At 35.0% G+C, this 18,418-nt stretch overlaps 1 protein-coding gene across 2 annotated transcripts; it reads left to right on the forward strand.

Annotated features, from left to right (window-relative positions):
* The first annotated feature begins 2,530 nt into the window (after positions 1-2,530).
* LOC128229997 (E3 ubiquitin-protein ligase arkadia-A-like) lies at positions 2,531-17,183 on the forward strand. Of its 2 annotated transcripts, XM_052941966.1 has the most exons (10): positions 2,538-2,644; positions 3,033-3,095; positions 5,913-6,066; positions 6,302-6,723; positions 9,344-9,779; positions 9,955-10,019; positions 11,806-11,913; positions 12,345-12,425; positions 13,432-13,644; positions 15,735-17,183. In XM_052941966.1, exons 3-10 carry the CDS (start codon positions 5,916-5,918, stop codon positions 15,780-15,782), a joined length of 1,524 nt encoding a protein of 507 aa, XP_052797926.1. In that variant the 5' UTR covers positions 2,538-2,644; positions 3,033-3,095; positions 5,913-5,915; the 3' UTR covers positions 15,783-17,183. The 2 variants fall into 2 exon arrangements, with proteins under 2 accessions (XP_052797925.1, XP_052797926.1); XM_052941965.1 differs by lacking the exon at positions 3,033-3,095 and having other exon boundaries at positions 2,531-2,644.
* Positions 17,184-18,418: the final 1,235 nt, after the last annotated feature.

Consider the following 18,418-nt stretch of genomic DNA (forward strand, 5'->3'; position numbering starts at 1 on the left):
TTTGGTTGGGATGTTAAGTTATCATACCACGTTTGAATATATTGATCCCGTACTCTTTGGGTTAACAAAGGAGAATAATTGTAATCTGTATTAAAATCAACTAACAAGTTACCATAACCCATTCTGTTTAACAACTCAGACATAGCTGAGTGCCATATTTTTTTACTAGCAGGACGTATGTTATTATAATGATAAATATTGGATTGTTTTGTTAACACATGGTGCATTAATGAATTCGGATTCATATTAATTTTTATCCAATATTTTAATGCCCTTTCTTTACATATAACTGACAATGGAAACCGTCCTATCTCGCCTAAAACGGCGGCATTAGATGTCTGTTGTTTAACACCAAGAATATGTTTGCAGAACTTTAAATGGAGTTTATCTAGCTCGCTATGATCATATGCTCCCCAAATCTCCGATCCATATAAAATAATTGGTACAATTAGAGCATCAAACAACGATAGTTTAGTTTTAATATCTAGTGTTAATCTACTAAAGACCGATAGTAGATGGTTGTATGCCTTTAAAGCCTGTTCATTCAGCATTTTTACAGCATTATTCATATTCCCAGTATAAGAAAAGTTAATACCTAAGTAACAAAAGTTATCCACCACTTCAACAATTTCGTCATTAATTGTCCATCTAAAATTACACTGGCTTTTCCTGCTTTCAAACACACATATTTTAGTTTTTTTTAATGTTGATTTTTAAACCCCAGTTACATGAATACATGTACAGAGAATTTAGCTGATGCTGTAAACTTACAGGATCAGTGGTAAATAATGCGATATCATCCGCAAACAACAGCATAAAAATAGATAGTGTATCAATGTCTGACTCAGTTAAATTGTGAAAGTCAACAGAGTCTTTAACATCATTGATAAACAAAATAAATAAAAGGGGTGATAATGGCTCCCCTTGTTTAACACCAAGTGATATATCAAACATATCAGAGTAGGACATATTACTAGCATCCTTAATACAAGCCTTAACACTTCTATATATAGATTTTATCATATTTATCATCTTGGAGCTAACTCCCGATTCTACTAATTTTACCCACAATGCATCATGGATAACAGTATCGAAAGCTTTTTCGTAATCAACAAATGCACAATATAGTTTATGTTTGCTTAGAATAGTATTCTGAATTAATGCATGTAAGATAAAAATACAATCAGAAGTACTATGACTATTTCTAAATCCGAACTGTGATTCATTATATACATTATTGTTCTCACACCATTTATCAATTCTATTTCTAAGAACTAATGAGAATATCTTAGCAGTAATATTAACTAAAGTTATTCCTCTGTAATTTGCCGGATCAGAACGATCACCTTTTTTAAAGATTGGGACAATAGCCCCTTTACTCCACGCTTCTGGATAGACACCCTTCTGAAATATGTAATTAAATAATTTGGTCAAATATGGAGCAATAAATTCTTTGGAATCTATGAAAAAATCAGCAACAACATTAGATGTGTCGCAGCTCTTATTGCGTTTCAGACTTGAAATAATTTTACATATCTCATCAACAGTGAAGTCGCAATCCAATTCATTGATTTCAATAGTATTCACAGAATCAGGATAATCGTTAACATCGAAATTGCTGGGATGGGGTGTATTTGACATATTTTTGAAATGCTTAACAAATTCATCAATACTTATGTCATTAGAATTTGTATTTTTTTTACCTTTATACTTATTGATATATTTCCAAAAGGATCTAGCATTTGTCTTGCTAAGTGTAGCTAATGTACATTTTTCAATATATGAATACCTATGTTTAGCTTTACGCTTGGCTTTACAATACAAAGCCCTAGCATTCAAAAATAATAATCTGTTATCAGGTGTAGGATTTTCAGTATACAGCCTTTTACAATTGTAAAAATCCTTTTTACGTTGCTTACACGTGTTATCAAACCAAGGCGACTGTTTTCTGTGTGGTGAACTAATTTTGTTACCTGTAATACGAATGGTTTTACCATGTACAGCAAATGATATATCATGTATCAAGGTTGAAAAATCATCGATACAAGTGTTTAAATCCACACAATCGTTTAATAAATTTTCAACAATATTATTAAAATGAGGCTTATTATCATTTAGTTTTGATAAAAATTGTTCCTTTTTAGAAACATCCCACATAATTTTATCACATGAAAAATTTTCATTGCCATTTTTCATATTGTTTAGATTTATTGTAAAATGTAATGGACAGTGGTCCGAAAATTCATTTAGATCATGCACTTCAAAATGATCAATCAACTGAAACATATTATAATTGACAATAACATAATCAACGACACTAGCGGCTAATCTATTCCTGATCAGATTATAGCAAGTAAATAAGCGGATTAATTTGCAGCAGTGTCACCTAGACTGGTACCCTACTACGTTACTTTTTGGTAAAAATCCTTTTTTTGGAGAAAAGAGAATGAAGGAATTGGTCTAGTAACATTCTAGTATCACTAGTCACTTTGGACGATTTGACTAAACCATTTTGATCTTGATCAGTCGACGCTTTTGTAAACATTGCGCAAGAGGGATCGAAAAGGAAACTAAAACACGAAATTAAGATTAAAAATAATTTACAGAATTCGAAGCAATTTCTGTATTCATACAGAAATCGCAGGTAATATATTAACATTTGTTATGATTATTTTACACTGTCAACAGTACATATTACGGATATTATTACTATAAAAGTCTTAACCAAGTTAAATCGAATAATTGAAACAGAAAATGGGATTCAGAATATTCTATTACGTATGTGATATGTATTCCTTTTGTTTAATATACTGGTTGACAGTACAAATCCAGAACACCATTTAAAACATGTGTGTGTTCAGGGGATCGATAATTTTGATTATCTAGCACCACTTATGAAGTTTCTACTAGTTTCATTGAGTATTTTTGAAAAATGCCGTTCGATGTTCTAATGTACTTAAAGATTAAAATGTAATATGTGGGGAAATGATGTTCACCACGTTCATTTCTATAATTTTCCCCACTATCAACAGCTCCAGAATATAACAGAGCTACTGGTACAAACTCTTCCTAAAGGCGTGAAAGGCCATTCGCAGGTATATTTTAGTATCAATTAACTTATTAAAAATGCTTAAACAAACACTCAATATTCCAGTGACCTAATTATCAATTGGGGGGATGAGATTGTTTACCCTTGCAATCGGGTGAAAGCCATTCTGTGAGCATGGTACAATTTAGAATGTTCTATATGTGTACCAAAAATACCTGTTAAAATACCTGCATATTGCTGTGAGCCGCATCGTGGCAATATGACGCGTGCATGTTTTCAGATGCCATATGTGGTAGCAGCCAATGAACGAGGTGATAATGCGCGCCACTGTGTTAGCGCAATCTTTCACGCAATGGCAATGCAAAAAACGTGTGGTTGATAGTGTATTATTGTTTCAATGATACAAAATTTGGACTAATTATTTTCTGCACTTGTTAATGATGCACATGTTTTTGGTGAACAGGACCTAGGGTTTTAGACAGGTTTTATAATAAATTAAGCTAATAAAATTTTGTTTATCCCTAGCATTTAATTCTATGGAGGCAGGAGGGTACACACACTGGTCTCCATGAGGGCAGAAGGGTGCTTCCAAAAAAGGACAGGGTGCAGCACCCTTCCATTACTAGTTAGCTAATATCCTAGTACCAGTAGGCGAGTTGTTTTTGGACTGCTGTAGTTCTCGGACAGTCATGATTTGCACCTCATTTAGGAAATTAAATTCCAAGCACCTGGTCAGGTGCTCAATCAGGTGCTTAAAATGTCCCAGCATGTAACTTTTTTTTTGATCAAACAAGGTTTATTTGAAGTTAAATAGCAAAAGTTTCAGGTTTATTACAAAATCTTAAATTACTTCTGCAAGGATTAAAAAAAAACATGACACCAGGAAAAACAGACTAAAGACATGTAAAACAATTTAGCTGACTTTTTATCGACATTTTACATTGTTATCAGGAAAAGCTTATTTCACAGTTTTTTTCATGACTATGCGACATACAAGGTTTGTCAGGCTATGCGACATACAAGGTATGTCAGGCTATATAGATGTTGTTCTATGACAATGAAAGTAAATTTGAATTATGATTATTGTATTAAAATAAGAAAATGTCAGGGAAAAGATACAGGATTACATATATATGTAATATGATTTTGGCAAGTTTAACTTTATGAAGAAAGGCCACACAACCATAATTTTTTTCTGAATAACCGTAAAATGAAGGTCGACCATTATGAACGTCATGTTATGACGTGTATATATTTGTATGCTCCTTTAAACAATGTTATTTTAATGACAAAAGAATACTGGTTTGATTATAAGTTTCGCATAGATTATATGAAACAAACTTGCTTCAGGAGAGCATTCCTGGTGTTGTTGTTAACTTAAAGGGACTGTACACCAGATTGGCACCAAAAAAAGTTTTATTTCTGTAACCAATCTCAAGACAATTTTTTAATAAAATGTTTTACTCTTTGATATCATAATTGTAAAAAAACATACCAAAATGTGAAAAAAAAATCAGAGACCAGGTTTGAACAGGTGTCGACAAAATTGTAGTCCAGTGCTGTATCCACTGTGCTATGAAGGCTTACTCTTAATAGTTGGAATATTTAAGCTATATACCTAACATGGTCATATCACGTGATAACATCGACTAGCCAATCATGCATAAGGAATGAATTCTACTAGGTAGACATACCTAGTAATATTTTTAATGGAAAAATAAGAAAAAACTGCAAAAAATAATTAAATTGCAAGCAATGATGTACTTCAGTTAGTAAGTTCCAAGGCATTGTACACATTGATACCAAGTTTATGTCAGTTTTTGACAAATTTCTTTTTTTTTCGCTGTTTATCATACGAAGTACAGTTCCTTTAAGGAAGTGTCCGAGAACTACTGTTATCAAACCAATATTTGGCTCATTTTGATAACCTTAATAGAAGCCAAAGTACATCAACTCAAGATATTTAATTTCACTTAGTTTTGCATTATTCTAACAGAGAGAGAGAGAGCTGAAAGTTATATTTAAAAAAGATACATTCAAAAACAAGGAGAATATCTTGAAAGAAAGCTTAAAAAGTGTCCAAGAGCTACTTGCCTTCTGGAAGACTACTTAGTACTATAAAAAGACCAGATTTGATGTTTAGTTAAATAAATCATTCATGAATGTTTAAAATCTGTTCTTATAACTCATAATGTAATAAATGTTTCAATACTGTAATGGTGTAAACATGTGATGTAGGTTGAAATATCTTAACATCATCATACCTTTTTACCCAGGTACGGAAATGATTTGTTTTTCAATTGGAAACGCTTATATACAATATGTAACATATGAAGGTCAAGTTGATATATATAACAATAAGGCTGTCAATGTTAAAACGGCAATATAAACCATGGCACCCAATGTACCATGCTGTTAATACTTGTAACACACATGTTCACCAAGCAGCATTAGATAACATTCTTGCATGGCATTATGCTTACAAGTGTCATTGTGCTCACAAGTATGATATGTCTTATGGCATTGTGCTAATGAGTGTGTTATGTCTTATGGCATTGTGCTAATGAGTGTGTTATGTCTTATGGCATTGTGCGTATGAGTGTGTTATGTCTTATGGCATTGTTCGTATGAGTGTGTTAAGTCTTATGACATTGTTCTAATGAGTGTGATATGTCTTTTGGCATTGTGCTTATGAGTGGGATATGTCTTATGGCGTTGTGCAAATGAGTGGGATATGTCTTATTGCATTGTGCTATACAAATGTGATTTGTCTTATGGAATTGTGCAAAAAGAGTGTGATATGTCCATTTTTTAGAACTTTTTATAGATATCATGATTAACCATAACATCATTTTCTGTCTAGACCATGCTAGCAATGGCACAATGCAATACTGAAGATTTCTGGACAGCAACAGGGAATGAAAATACCCACAGAACAGAATCTCCAATGGATATGGATGATCCTTTCAACAGCGCTTTTCCACCCTATGGCCAACATCAGCAGCAGCAGCATACGGGTATGACCTAGTTTTTCTAGATGCATTTTATAGAGTTCTTTAGATGTGATGTAAAGTGCTTGCTTATATTTTGCTTGAGGTTTATATTCAGAAAAATAATAAGTTAATAACTAAAGTATGTGATTACACATTCAGATTCATATTGTTTACTTGCATGCAAAACAAATTTTCCCATTGTACTTGAGATAATTTTGTATAAAATATTGAATTCTTGATTGCCGTTCTGTTTTCACAGTGTCCCAACCAGGGCAAACAAGCCAAGGTCATGCTTCAGCCTTCTCACCACCCATGCCCCAACCAGTGCAAACAAGCCAAGGTCATGCTTCAGCCTTCTCACCACCCATGCCCCAACCAGTGCAAACAAGCCGGTGCCAGGCTCCAGCCTCCACACCACCCATGCCCCAACCAGGGCAAACAAGCCGAGGTCAGGCTGCAGCCTCCACACCACCCATGCCTCAACCAGTGCAAACAATCCGAGGCCAGGCTCCAGCCTCCGCACCAACCTTTCCCCAACTAGTGCAAACAAGCCAAAGCCAGGCTGCTGCCTCCACATCCACAATGTCCAAGCAGCCACATTGGACCATGAAAACAGCTGAACATAATGTACCTCGAACAAACAACAGTGAACATGACGAACAAATTGCTAGATTAATGCAGGTAACAAATTCTTGTTTGCTAGGAGTAAGTGTACATGCAATGAAACTTTGCAAATGTGAAATAAAAAGCATGATCATGATGTGTGCCATTGCAATTGTTAATCGTCCACAAGATTTTCCATATTGACTGCGGTGTCACACATTCCTTTCCGATATCTAACTTTCTCATTGGGTCTTTACCATTTTTATGCCCCCGAAGGTGGGCATATTAAAATCGCACCGTCCGTCCGTCCGTCCTTCCGTCCGTGTGTCCGGCTCAATAACTCGTGTCCGTGCTGTAACTTTCCTTTGTATGGACAGATTTTAAAATAACTTGCCACATGTGTTCCATTTACCAAGACGACGTGTCACGTGCAAGACCCGTGCCCCTACCTCAACGGTCAAGGTCACACTTAGTCTTTATTCACAATGGAGTGCTGCATTTATATGACATAGAGTATAGGTTGTCGTGTCCGGGCTGTAACTTTCCCATGTATAGACAGATTTTAAAATAACTTGCCACATGTGTTCCACATACCAAGACGACGTGTCGCGTGCAAGACCCGTGCCCCTACCTGTAAGGTCAAGCTCACACTTAGTCTTTATTCACAATGGAGTGCTGCATATAGGACATAGAGTATAGGTTGTTGTGTCCGGGCTGTAACTTTCCCATGTATGAACAGATTTTAAAATAACTTGCCATATGTGTTCCACATACCAAGACGACGTGTCACGTGCAAGACCCGTGCCCCTACCTCAAAGGTCAAGGTCACACTTAGTCTTTATTCGCAATGGAGTCCTGCATATAGGACATAGAGTATAGGTTGTCCTGTCCGGGCTGTTACTTTCCCATGTATGGACAGATTTTAAAATAACTTGCCACATGTGTTCCACATACCAAGACGACGTGTCACGTGCAAGACCCGTGCCGCTACCTCAAAGGTCAAGGTCACACTTAGTCTTTATTCACAATGGAGTGCTGCATATAGGACATAGAGTATAGGTTGTCGTGTCCGGGCTGTAACTTTCCCTTGTATGGACAGATTTTAAAATAACTTGCCACATGTGTTCCACATACCAAGACGATGTGTCGCGTGCAAGACCCTTGTCCCTACCTCAAAGGTCAAGGTCACACTTAGTCTTTATTCACAATTGAGTGCTGCATATAGGACATAGAGTATAGGTTGTCGTGTCCGGGCTGTAACTTTCCCATGTATGGACAGATTTTAAAATAACTTGCCACATGTGTTCCACATACCAAGACAATTTGTCGCATGCACGACCCGTGTCCCTACCTCTAAGGTCAAGGTCACACTTAGTGTTTATTCACAATGGAGTGCTGCATATAAGGACATAGAGTATAGGTTGTCGTGTCTGGGCTGTAACTTTCCCTTGTATGGACAGATTTTAAAATAACTTGCCACATGTGTTCCACATACCAAGATGACGTGTCGCGTGCAAGACCCGTGTCCCTATCTCAAAGGTCAAGGTCACACTTAGTGTTTATTCACAACAGAGTGCTGCATATAAGGACATAGAGTATAGGTTGTTGTGTCCGGGCTGTAACTTTCCCTTGAATGGACAGATTTTAAAATAACTTGCCACATGTGTTCCACATACCAAGACGACGTGTCGCATGACAGACCCATGTCCCTATCTCTAAGGTCAAGGTCACACTTGAGTGTTTATTTACAATGGAATGCTGCATATATAAGGACATAACAGAGTCGGTTGTCAACTATGGGTTGTATTTTTTTATGTTTAGAGGCAATTTAAAATAACTTCCCATATGTATTTGACATGTAAAGGCAAGATCAACTTTTCATGTACTGACCTTGTTCATAGGTCAATGTCACAATCGGGGGCATTCGTCACATACTGTGACAGCTCTTGTTTTAGAATGGTTATGGGTAAAATATGTCTGTCAAGTTTGAAAGATGGCTAGATTGCATTATTCAATCCAGAGTCAGAGTAATAGCCCTTGAATTGCCAAATTGTAAATAAGAGTATGCTTCAAGCAGGCAACATATTCAGTTCGTAGAGTTTTAGTTAGAAATGGAAAAAAAAAAGTTTTTTTTAAATTGTATTCAGTTTTGCACATTTTATTTTTCTTATATTTGATTGATATAATATCCATAAATTTATAAAGTATGATAGAGAAAAATTGTCACACTATTGCAAAATATTCCTTTCGCCAGATTTAGTATAACTGAAAAGTTCAGAACATTTTCATTCTTCTTGTTATTAAATCAACTTTATACCAACATACAGTGATTTTTTTTAATTATTTTTACCGCCTGTGCCTTGCAAGGTGAGAAAAAAGTTGACTTTGGTAAAAATATAAAAACAGGCCAATATTGCTAATATAATGGCAAATATTCATGTTTTAACTTTTTTGCTTACATTATGCTGTTAAAGGGTCAGTCTTGTCAAGATTGTATTTATTTTAAGAAATTCATTGCTTTTTTATTCATCAACGTAATCTGCATTTATCAAATTGGAATTTTTTTATAAAATTTGGGGAAAAATGGACAGTTTTTCGCAAGGGAAAATCCCTTTAGAAGGCAGTTAATTACACCAAAAAATATCACTGACTTATGATAGTTATGTACATGTATGCTTATCAGCATTCTTATTAACAGGAAGAGTTAAACCAAGAAAGACAGAGACAGGTAGAGCAAGATCGCCTGCATTTGGAGGAAATGCTAAGAACTGAGAGGGAAGAGCAAGATCGCCTGCATTTGGAGGAATTAATACAAGCTGAAAGGGAAGAGCAAGAGCAGCAAGACAGAATGTTTGCCCTTACAGTGCAAGAATCATTAACCCAGGGAGAAATAGCGAAAAGGGGTGGCCAACATGTTAGAAACAGAGGACGGAGAGGTGTTTTGCATCAAAATAGGGGTCACAGATCTCAAGGAATGACCAGAGGTCAAGGTGAAGAGAGGACAAATCAGGAGACTATTGACCAAGAGTTGGCCCTTTCTCTACAGAGGGAGGAGGATGCAAGGGATGGGGCCGGGAACAGAGGGGGTTGGGCTGGGCCTACTATGGTTCCCCCAGTTGCTCCACAATCTGCAGGTAATGGGTATTATTTCATTTAAGTATGTAAATGTCAATGAAATGTTAATCTGCCCAGGAAATTGCTAAATTTAATTGCATTGAATTATTCATAACTGCCAATTATACCTTACAGAGACTAACAAAACATAGCATAATTATTTTGTGTACTTTCAAATTTGAACTTTATGTACAGGTATTCTGCAGGATTATCATCAAATGCAACAGGAAAGGAGAAGAACTCGCCAGGAAATACAACAGGTTTGTGTATTTGTATCTCAATATAAAAAAATAATCACATATTACTAAAATGGTGCTGCTGCGGCCGCATACGACATCTGAAAACATGCATGCGACATCCCTACATTTTACATTAAGAATTCTTTCATGTGTCACAGTTTGTCTGTTTTTTTATTATTCCTGAATATTTACACTCCTGCAATTGAATGTATAAATATCTATCCTTTTAACTACATTCATATTTCTCTGATACTGGAAAACTACGTTTGTGATTGCTTTTATGAGTTTTATTCTTGTAAGATGCTTTAACATTAATGAAACAAATGATGTCATTGATACTTTTACTCCTGAAACATTTCATGTTGAACCAGGTTTCTTTAACAGAAAGGTCCTGGTTATTAAATGAGGTTTGGCATTGATTCGAGGGCGGGAGCATGTTCGGGAGTGCAGGTTTCTGCTCAATAACTTTAGTTTGTTTATCTTTGTTAAGTAATGATTAAACTTGGTGTGAATGTAGCTGATGACTGCTTTCGGAATTGGTGGGTTCAAGGTCAGTATAACCTACAATAGGAAAATGATTTATGCTCAATAGCTTAAGTAAGAAATGAATTACAATGTTGAAACTTGGTTTACAGCAAGCTAATGTGTAGATATAGCTTGGTATTGTATTTGAGGTCAATGGAGTGAAGGTACTTGCTACTAGAAATAGAAAAATGTTTTCCTCTCAAACGCTCTTGTTAGATTTTGTGTATCTATAGTGATGCAGTCTGTTGTGTTTGTATAGTGATGAGACTTGTGTATGAGGTTTATTTAAAGAGGTACCTTGTGCAGGAGTGTGGGGCTAGGAGAGGCAAGGTCAGACTTGATGTAACAGTAAAAATAATTTTTTTTCACTCAATGTAAAAATAACCTACAGTGATGAAGCTTAAGTACAGGGTATATCAAATGAAGATCATAGATGTATATTGGGCTGGATTACTTTTGGGGACAGTTGAGTCTTGATGGCTGGTGCTTAAAATGAAATGAAAGGGTTATGCTCATTAACTCAATTTAATAATATCTTTAAATATACATGTAGCGATGAAACAATTAAGGATGTCCATGTAAAGATCTTTGTTCGGATTGATTGCTATTGGGGTTAGTAGGGTCAAGGTCACTGTTACTTAAATAGGAAAATGGTGAGGTGAAGCACATAGAAGGCTCATTTCAAGACGTACTATGGAATAACAATTGGGCTCTAGTTAGTAACTGGAGTTTTAAATAAATTTAAAGTTATCAACATTCGAAGATTGTGTAAAATTTACCTTTGGATTGCTTTTTGGTTCAGGGTAAATATCATTGACTTAAAAAAAAAAAAAAAAAAATGTTTTTTTTTATTAAATAACAGGAGTTAGGGAATGACTTATTATAATGGAACTAAGAGTGTAGACTTTCCATTGTGTTACTCAAATTTTCGGCCATGCCATTATACTTCATTAATTCAGTTAAGAATGATGCGGAGTGATTAAACTTAGTATATGGCAAGCTTATGTACAAAAAAATAGTTCACTGCTTTTAATTCGATTCCCCAAAAAATAAATTTGCCAAATTTCTAGAGTTTCAAAATTAGTGTTGCAATATTTCCTAAGTGACAAAAATTTTAAAATGGATATTTTTGCCAGGTTTAGAATTTTCGCCCTGACCGGTTCGCGAAAAATTATGAAAATCAAACTCTTGTTAAATTGAATAAATTTATAGTTTCCTACTCAATACTTAAAAATATGGTAGTTCTGATGACTAGTATGCTAATCTTACATTTCATTTCCAGGCAGTGGCCGCCCGCCAACAGCAGTTACAGCATCATCACCAATCTCAGCTCCGAGACCTTAATGAGGCACAGCTGGAGTTCCAGAACCACCATAGGAGACTATGGCAGGTACACAACAGGCATGGGGTTGGGTTTTCATGGTGTAATCAGTTACATGGAGATGATAAAACACCGTGTTTTATATTCATGCTACCATCTTTTGTTGCAGACGCAAAATACTAAAACCAAACTCACTTTACGTGTCACCTCTGATGTGGCAATAAATGAAATAAACACTTAACCATCATAGTATTTGTAAGTGACAGACTAATACACTAAATTACTAATACTACTATGACAAAACAACACATGTTCATAATATTTGACTGGGTAATCAAGTGTTCCTATATGGTTCTTTTGATACCTTGTTTGTTGTTAAATTAATTGAAACAATAGCATCATTGTAGGAAACTTGTTGTAATTAGGACCTAGATGGGTGGAAAGGATCACTATTGTGGCTTAATTATTGTTATGTTTATATGTACTGCTACTTCCTACAGATGGGCAGAAGAGGGAACTTTGTCAGGGTTCCTGCAATGTTTGACGTCCCTGGCTTGAATAATATAGGAAATAGTTATGAGGTAAGATATAGCTTATCCATTTATAGAGAGAATCATATAAATTACTTCAGTTTTTAAAAAGTAATAATAATATGTAAGTTGAGAATACTGTTTTCTGATTTTGAATTCTGCATTTTTACAGTCACACATTATTTAACAGTTCTGCAATAAAGTTAGGCCTTCCGTCTTCAACATCTGCTCAATGACATCTTTTACTTGATAAAAAATGCAGCTTTTTATAAGTATGCAGATGACAATACTCTTTATGTGGTTGATTAAAGTCATGATGTTGCTAAGACCACTCTTGAAGAAGAGAGTAATATGTTTTTAACTGGTTTTCTAACAATCAAATGCATGCTAGCCCTGACAAATTTCAAGCAATTTCAGTTGGCTCAAGTCTGTTTAAGAAATAAAACAATTGAATAATTTTGTTATACTTAATCACACTGTTTGTGAAGAGCAAGTTAAACTTTTAGGCGATGAGGTTGATTAATGAGTTTATTAAATTTTGATGCCCAGATTTCTTCAAAGATTAAGCATTTTTTTTGTAGCAAGACCAACGCTGAAAAACTAGAAAAGATATTCAAAACAGAGCTTATAAATGTTTTAGTGGTAACACCGCAATTTACGAAAATCAGCTTTTGTAAATACTTGCTTCAATATTTTTACCTATTTAAGACTATAATTATGCTTTATTTCCAGGCCACAAGCTCATTGTTATGTTTTGATATGTTATGTATGTTTGTTATTCATGTCGGAAAATTGCTCATTGAGCGAATGTTTCTTGTTATCATATACCCGACTTGAAATAAAGATTCTTGTATCTTGTATTTTCTTATAAGCTTCTTTGGTATGCAATTATTGGTTCATCAATACCACTTCAGGTTTGTGTTAAATTCAGACCATTATTATCTACTGGGATCTTAATCAAAGAATAGGGAGTAGATCTAAAGCCAGAAAACTGCAAAATATCCATTTTGAATGTAATCCTTATAATGAATGTTTCTAATAAAGTTTGTACAAACAGTCTCTGTTAGAACTGGGAGCGCGCCTGGGTAATGTTAGTAGAGGCCTAACCATAGAGGAGTGCTCCACACTTCCGACCGAGAGGTACACACAGAGAGACGGAGATACCGCGGACTGCAGCGTGTGTATGGAGGAATACAAGACTGGAGATACACAGAAAAGATTGCCCTGTCTCCATATATTCCATGACTCCTGTATTGACCCATGGTTAAAAGTAGGTTCACTTCTGATATGTTTTCACTTTTTGTTCGTTTATTCAACTTTTATCAAGCAGGTAAACCCAAAAGTTTAGCCCTTTTTATAAGAAAAATACCAAAGATCTTCAGATAAAAATACTGACTGCGTTTGAAGGATTTATAAGACATTTTTATGATGATGGCATTAGTTAATACCGAGAAAATACACATTTATGACAATTACAGAAGAACCAGAACATCCTTAATTGCACTGGTGAAATGAAATAGAACAGTGTACTTTAAAATACAGAGTCATTGTTTAGGCATCATTTTCAGGACTTACTAAAATATTCACCAGTCAGTTGTAACCACGGCCCCCAGGTCTGCGGGGATAGTCGGGGAAATGGGCCGTGTTTTTACCTTTCAGGTGGCTCCGCAGTGCCGGGTGATTGCGGTGGTTTTGTCTTCGCGCAAAATAGAGCTGGAAATGGGCCTAACAAGAATTTTAGCCGGGGTTGCATGGACCGAAAGTCAAAGTCCCCGCTATTCCCCGGACCTGGGGGAGCCGTGGTTACAATTGACTGGTGCATTACTTTGTGGAAAAGTTAAACAAAAAGCGAAAAATAAACAGAAAGAGGTTTTAAACTCAATATGATTTGCATTATTCTTAATACATATACATTAGCTGCATACTCCAAATAATAATGTTCGGGTTAATTCCTAGATTCTCTACTACTTTCAAGATAGTATGGGTTTTTGATACGTATACTCGATTTTAATAAAACAATACCATAGATAACATGTTTTTCGGAAGAAAGGCATAGGTTACTAGATAAGGGAATGATGTTTGGCAGTCGGATATTCTTGTGAAAAATGTTTGTCTAAAAATTGTATCTGGATTGTAACTTGGCCATGATTATTTTTTTAAATAAATTAGAACAAAAAGATAACAATAAAAAGACGGTGTTTCGCGTGCAATACCCTTGTTTTTAGGTCAAAGTCATACTCAAATGCCTTTGACCAAAATTCCTTGTATTTTTGCTTGTACGTTGTGTAGTCCTGATAAGGGATACTTTAAAGATTATTTTGCACAAATGTTCACTCTGAGGAGGGGACGTGTCGCGATCAAGACCCATGCCAGTAGGTCGAAGGTCACATTCAAGGGTCATTGATCAAAATTCATTGTAATTTGGCTTTTCATGCCTGTAACTTGGATATACTTTTTGGAATTTTAATATTTTTGGCATAATGTTAAACATAAAGAGCTAGTATATAGCATGTAAAGCATTATGTCAATTGTGAAAGGTCATGGTCACATTTGGTTATTGGTCTAAATTACTTGATTTTTGCTTATCGGGAGTTAAGATTGGCCATGCATTTGGAATTTTTACACAAATGTGTACGTCCATCAATAATTGGTTTAATTTGCCTAAACATTCTGATTGCCTTTGTTGAACTAATGGTTTTCGTCGAATTGAGGCGTGTCATGTCTGCTTATTGTATGGACACATTTTTGAGCCATCAAATTTGCCTTAAAACATAATTATATCAAAATGTATTGTCCTAATTAAAATGCAATCATACCGTTGCGTGACTTCATACATGTCAAGGTACACAACATTGATGACATAAAGTAGACATTTTAATGCCTTATACAATGTAGTTGCTATATTTTAAACAATCGCACGAGCAATTTCTAATAGTATCTCACAAACAAAAACTACTGTTCCATTGATTTTTAAATAATATGCTTTAAAGAAGTACAATCCTTGGCCAAAACTTCAGCTTTGCATCGTTCTACAAACTTCCGTCAAGTCGAAACTTTGGCCAAGGATTGCGTCATTTAAATACAAGCAAGTCTAAAATAGTTCACTTATGTAGAAGCAGAAAATAGCATAGTCTTTTATAGGCTTAGAAATGTTTTCATGTTGTTGTTTTTCTGCTAAAAAAGTCATTTAGAAATAAACGTCACCTTCTTGTTGGTTTACATCGGTTGTGACCCGTGGTGACCCACGTGATAACTCCTTTAAAGTCACGTGATTCGTTATCCTGGTATTATTATTTGATCTCTGTTTTGCTTTAGAGATTTTCTTCTATACCACTTTACGTTACTGGCTTTAACTTTCAGGACAACGCAACATGTCCGGTGTGCAGAGAGGTCGTTAAAGTTTCCTGACTCCAGATGAGCGGCGTGTTAAATTAACATAATGTTTTCCTGAAAAATCAAAGTGATTGTGATACAAATATAGTGATATACAGTGAACATAAATAGTTGTGCAACTTTTATGTAGGGATGGTACGGTTGTGGGCAGCGGCTATGATTACAAGCAAGTCATATTTAATTCAGCTTCACAATATATTCTTAGCATATAATGTGTGTCTGTATTTAATATAGTTATAATTATTTCATGCCTTTTCTTCATGGTGTAATAGTTATATTCAAAGACGGGACTCGTATTAATGGTTTGTGTAGTCTGTAAACCTTGAACATTATTAGTTAAGTTATATTCCTATTATAAGAACTTTTTTTCGTTTCATTTTTGAGTCACCACATGCAGTGATTTATTTTAAATGTGCTTTAGGGCATCCCACAATATTTTCACAATAATTATTTATAACCATGGATCTTGAGAGTTCAAAGCATAGCTTTGTTGACATTTTATTCAAAAACAATTTTGTCTGATGCTAATGTATAGGAATAATAGATCTTTTTGAAAAAAGACGGGTATATAACATTGGATTAGCATAAAAATGAATCACTGCCTGTTCATGTTTATTGTATTAAATGTATATAATATTATATTAGCCATTCAAATTGTTTAGAGTCATTTAAGATATTAAAATGTACTGTTGTATAAGTGATATGATTCATTTCTTCAACTGCATTCGTCTAATTGCTAAAATGCAGCTGTTATTTATTACTTCCCAATACTGGAGCCTTCTTTAAAGAAATAACACAGAATGGTTTTTATTTCCACACATGATTTTTCCCATAGAGCAAGAACAAGAGAGTCACGGAGCTATCACCAACGCTCGTCTGGTTCTGTTGAATAAGGGGCATTATATGACTTTTTTAAGCACGGGCTATGGGTCTTCATATACATGTGCATATTGTTTCTGGCTACAATATGTACCAAGCTTCATTCGAATATCATTAAAAAAAATTGAGTAATGGCAAAAGTTAAAGTTTACAATACGACAAAACCAAGACTGTCAAAGTACCCAGATTTTTTATCTGCGAAAAACAGATGAGCTTAACTACCCGTTTTCAAATTAGTTACTTCTTAACGACTTGTTGTTATGTCTTTAAACTCAATATGCACATTGATCATGGTCAGTAAATGAGCCCAGCTGGTATTTGGGTCAAGGTAATGGCGACCATTACTTCATTGGCCCTCCAAACAGGCAACACATCCAAACGTTTGTGCACCTTATGTATTAATTTTCCTACTTTGAATGAAAAAGTGCAATTCTGTTTTTCTGTTTTGTATACACTGTTATGTTTTAGTTATCTTTACTCCTTATCGCCCATTATCTTTTCATCATTATTTATCTGTGATAAAAAAATAAAATATAGAAAAACTTTGCTTTTGCCCAATTTTCCAAACTAGAATTTCATAAATGCAAAGAATTACTATTGACTAATAAAAAGACAATCCACTTGTGCAATGGATTAATTAAAAAAAGAAGTCACTTAAATTTCAACATGATTTTAGTTCAGCTCAATAGTGATATCCTGAATATGTTGAACAGTTGTCAAGCCCATTAACTGCTATTCTGTATCATACAAGACGAGCCCAACAAGATTCAGTCACTGATGGGTTAACAAGGAGGTCAAGAAAGTTAGCTGCCGGATGAAAAAGAGTTTCAAGAAAACACAGGATTAAAACAGTCAGATATTGAATTTCATCAGAAAATGGAAAATAGCTTTTCACAAATGACCCTGTAGACCCACACACAGAGAATATAACCTATTTTCCTCTAAATAATTCTGGAATTTCACCAAGAGTATGAAATGTATCAGTATTGGGGTTGCACCATGTAAGTCGTGAGATATAATTTCGTATGAGGAAACAAAAGCAAATATATATAAAGTGTACCTCATTATTGCACTATTACGGTCAAAGTCCCCACCCAACTATGCCACACATCAATATGTCACATTCTTGCGTTGAAAAGCTCCTTCAAGATCTCAAACCTCATAAAGTCGCTGATCCAGACAAGCGCCAGACTAGAATATTAAAACAACGTTCCTGAACTATCCCCAGTATTTTGTTTTCGAAGAATCAGTAGATTATGTTATTATTCCAAGTGACTAAGACCTGCCAATATTCAAGAAGGGTAATAAAACCCAGCAAACTACAGGCACATGTCTCTGACAATAGTCTCATGTAACTTTTTGAACACATTATCACGACTTGACTTGAAACATCTAAGCTTTAACATCATACTTGTACTTACAAATGCTTAGAAATCGGTTTCGTAAATAAGTTCATGTGCATCGCAACTCATTCTTACCATTAACGACCTTCCTAAAAATATAGGTAACCAAGAACAGTATAACAATATATTACTTAATTTGTCCAAAGCGTTAGACAAATTGTCATACCAGAGGCTACTATATATTGTATGGGCATATACAGACATGCAAAGACACTTTAAAGCACTTCTGATCGACCGTGATCAACTCCAACAATAAGAGGCCGACTGAATGATGGAATTCCATCCATGGAAGTCCCCCATATACATGTCATACATGTGACATATTTGTAATAATTCCTCACAGGTAGGTGTTGTGATATTCCCATACAC

The sequence above is a fragment of the Mya arenaria genome, chromosome 4 (assembly GCF_026914265.1).
Source record: "Mya arenaria isolate MELC-2E11 chromosome 4, ASM2691426v1".
NCBI classification, from domain to species: domain Eukaryota; kingdom Metazoa; phylum Mollusca; class Bivalvia; order Myida; family Myidae; genus Mya; species Mya arenaria.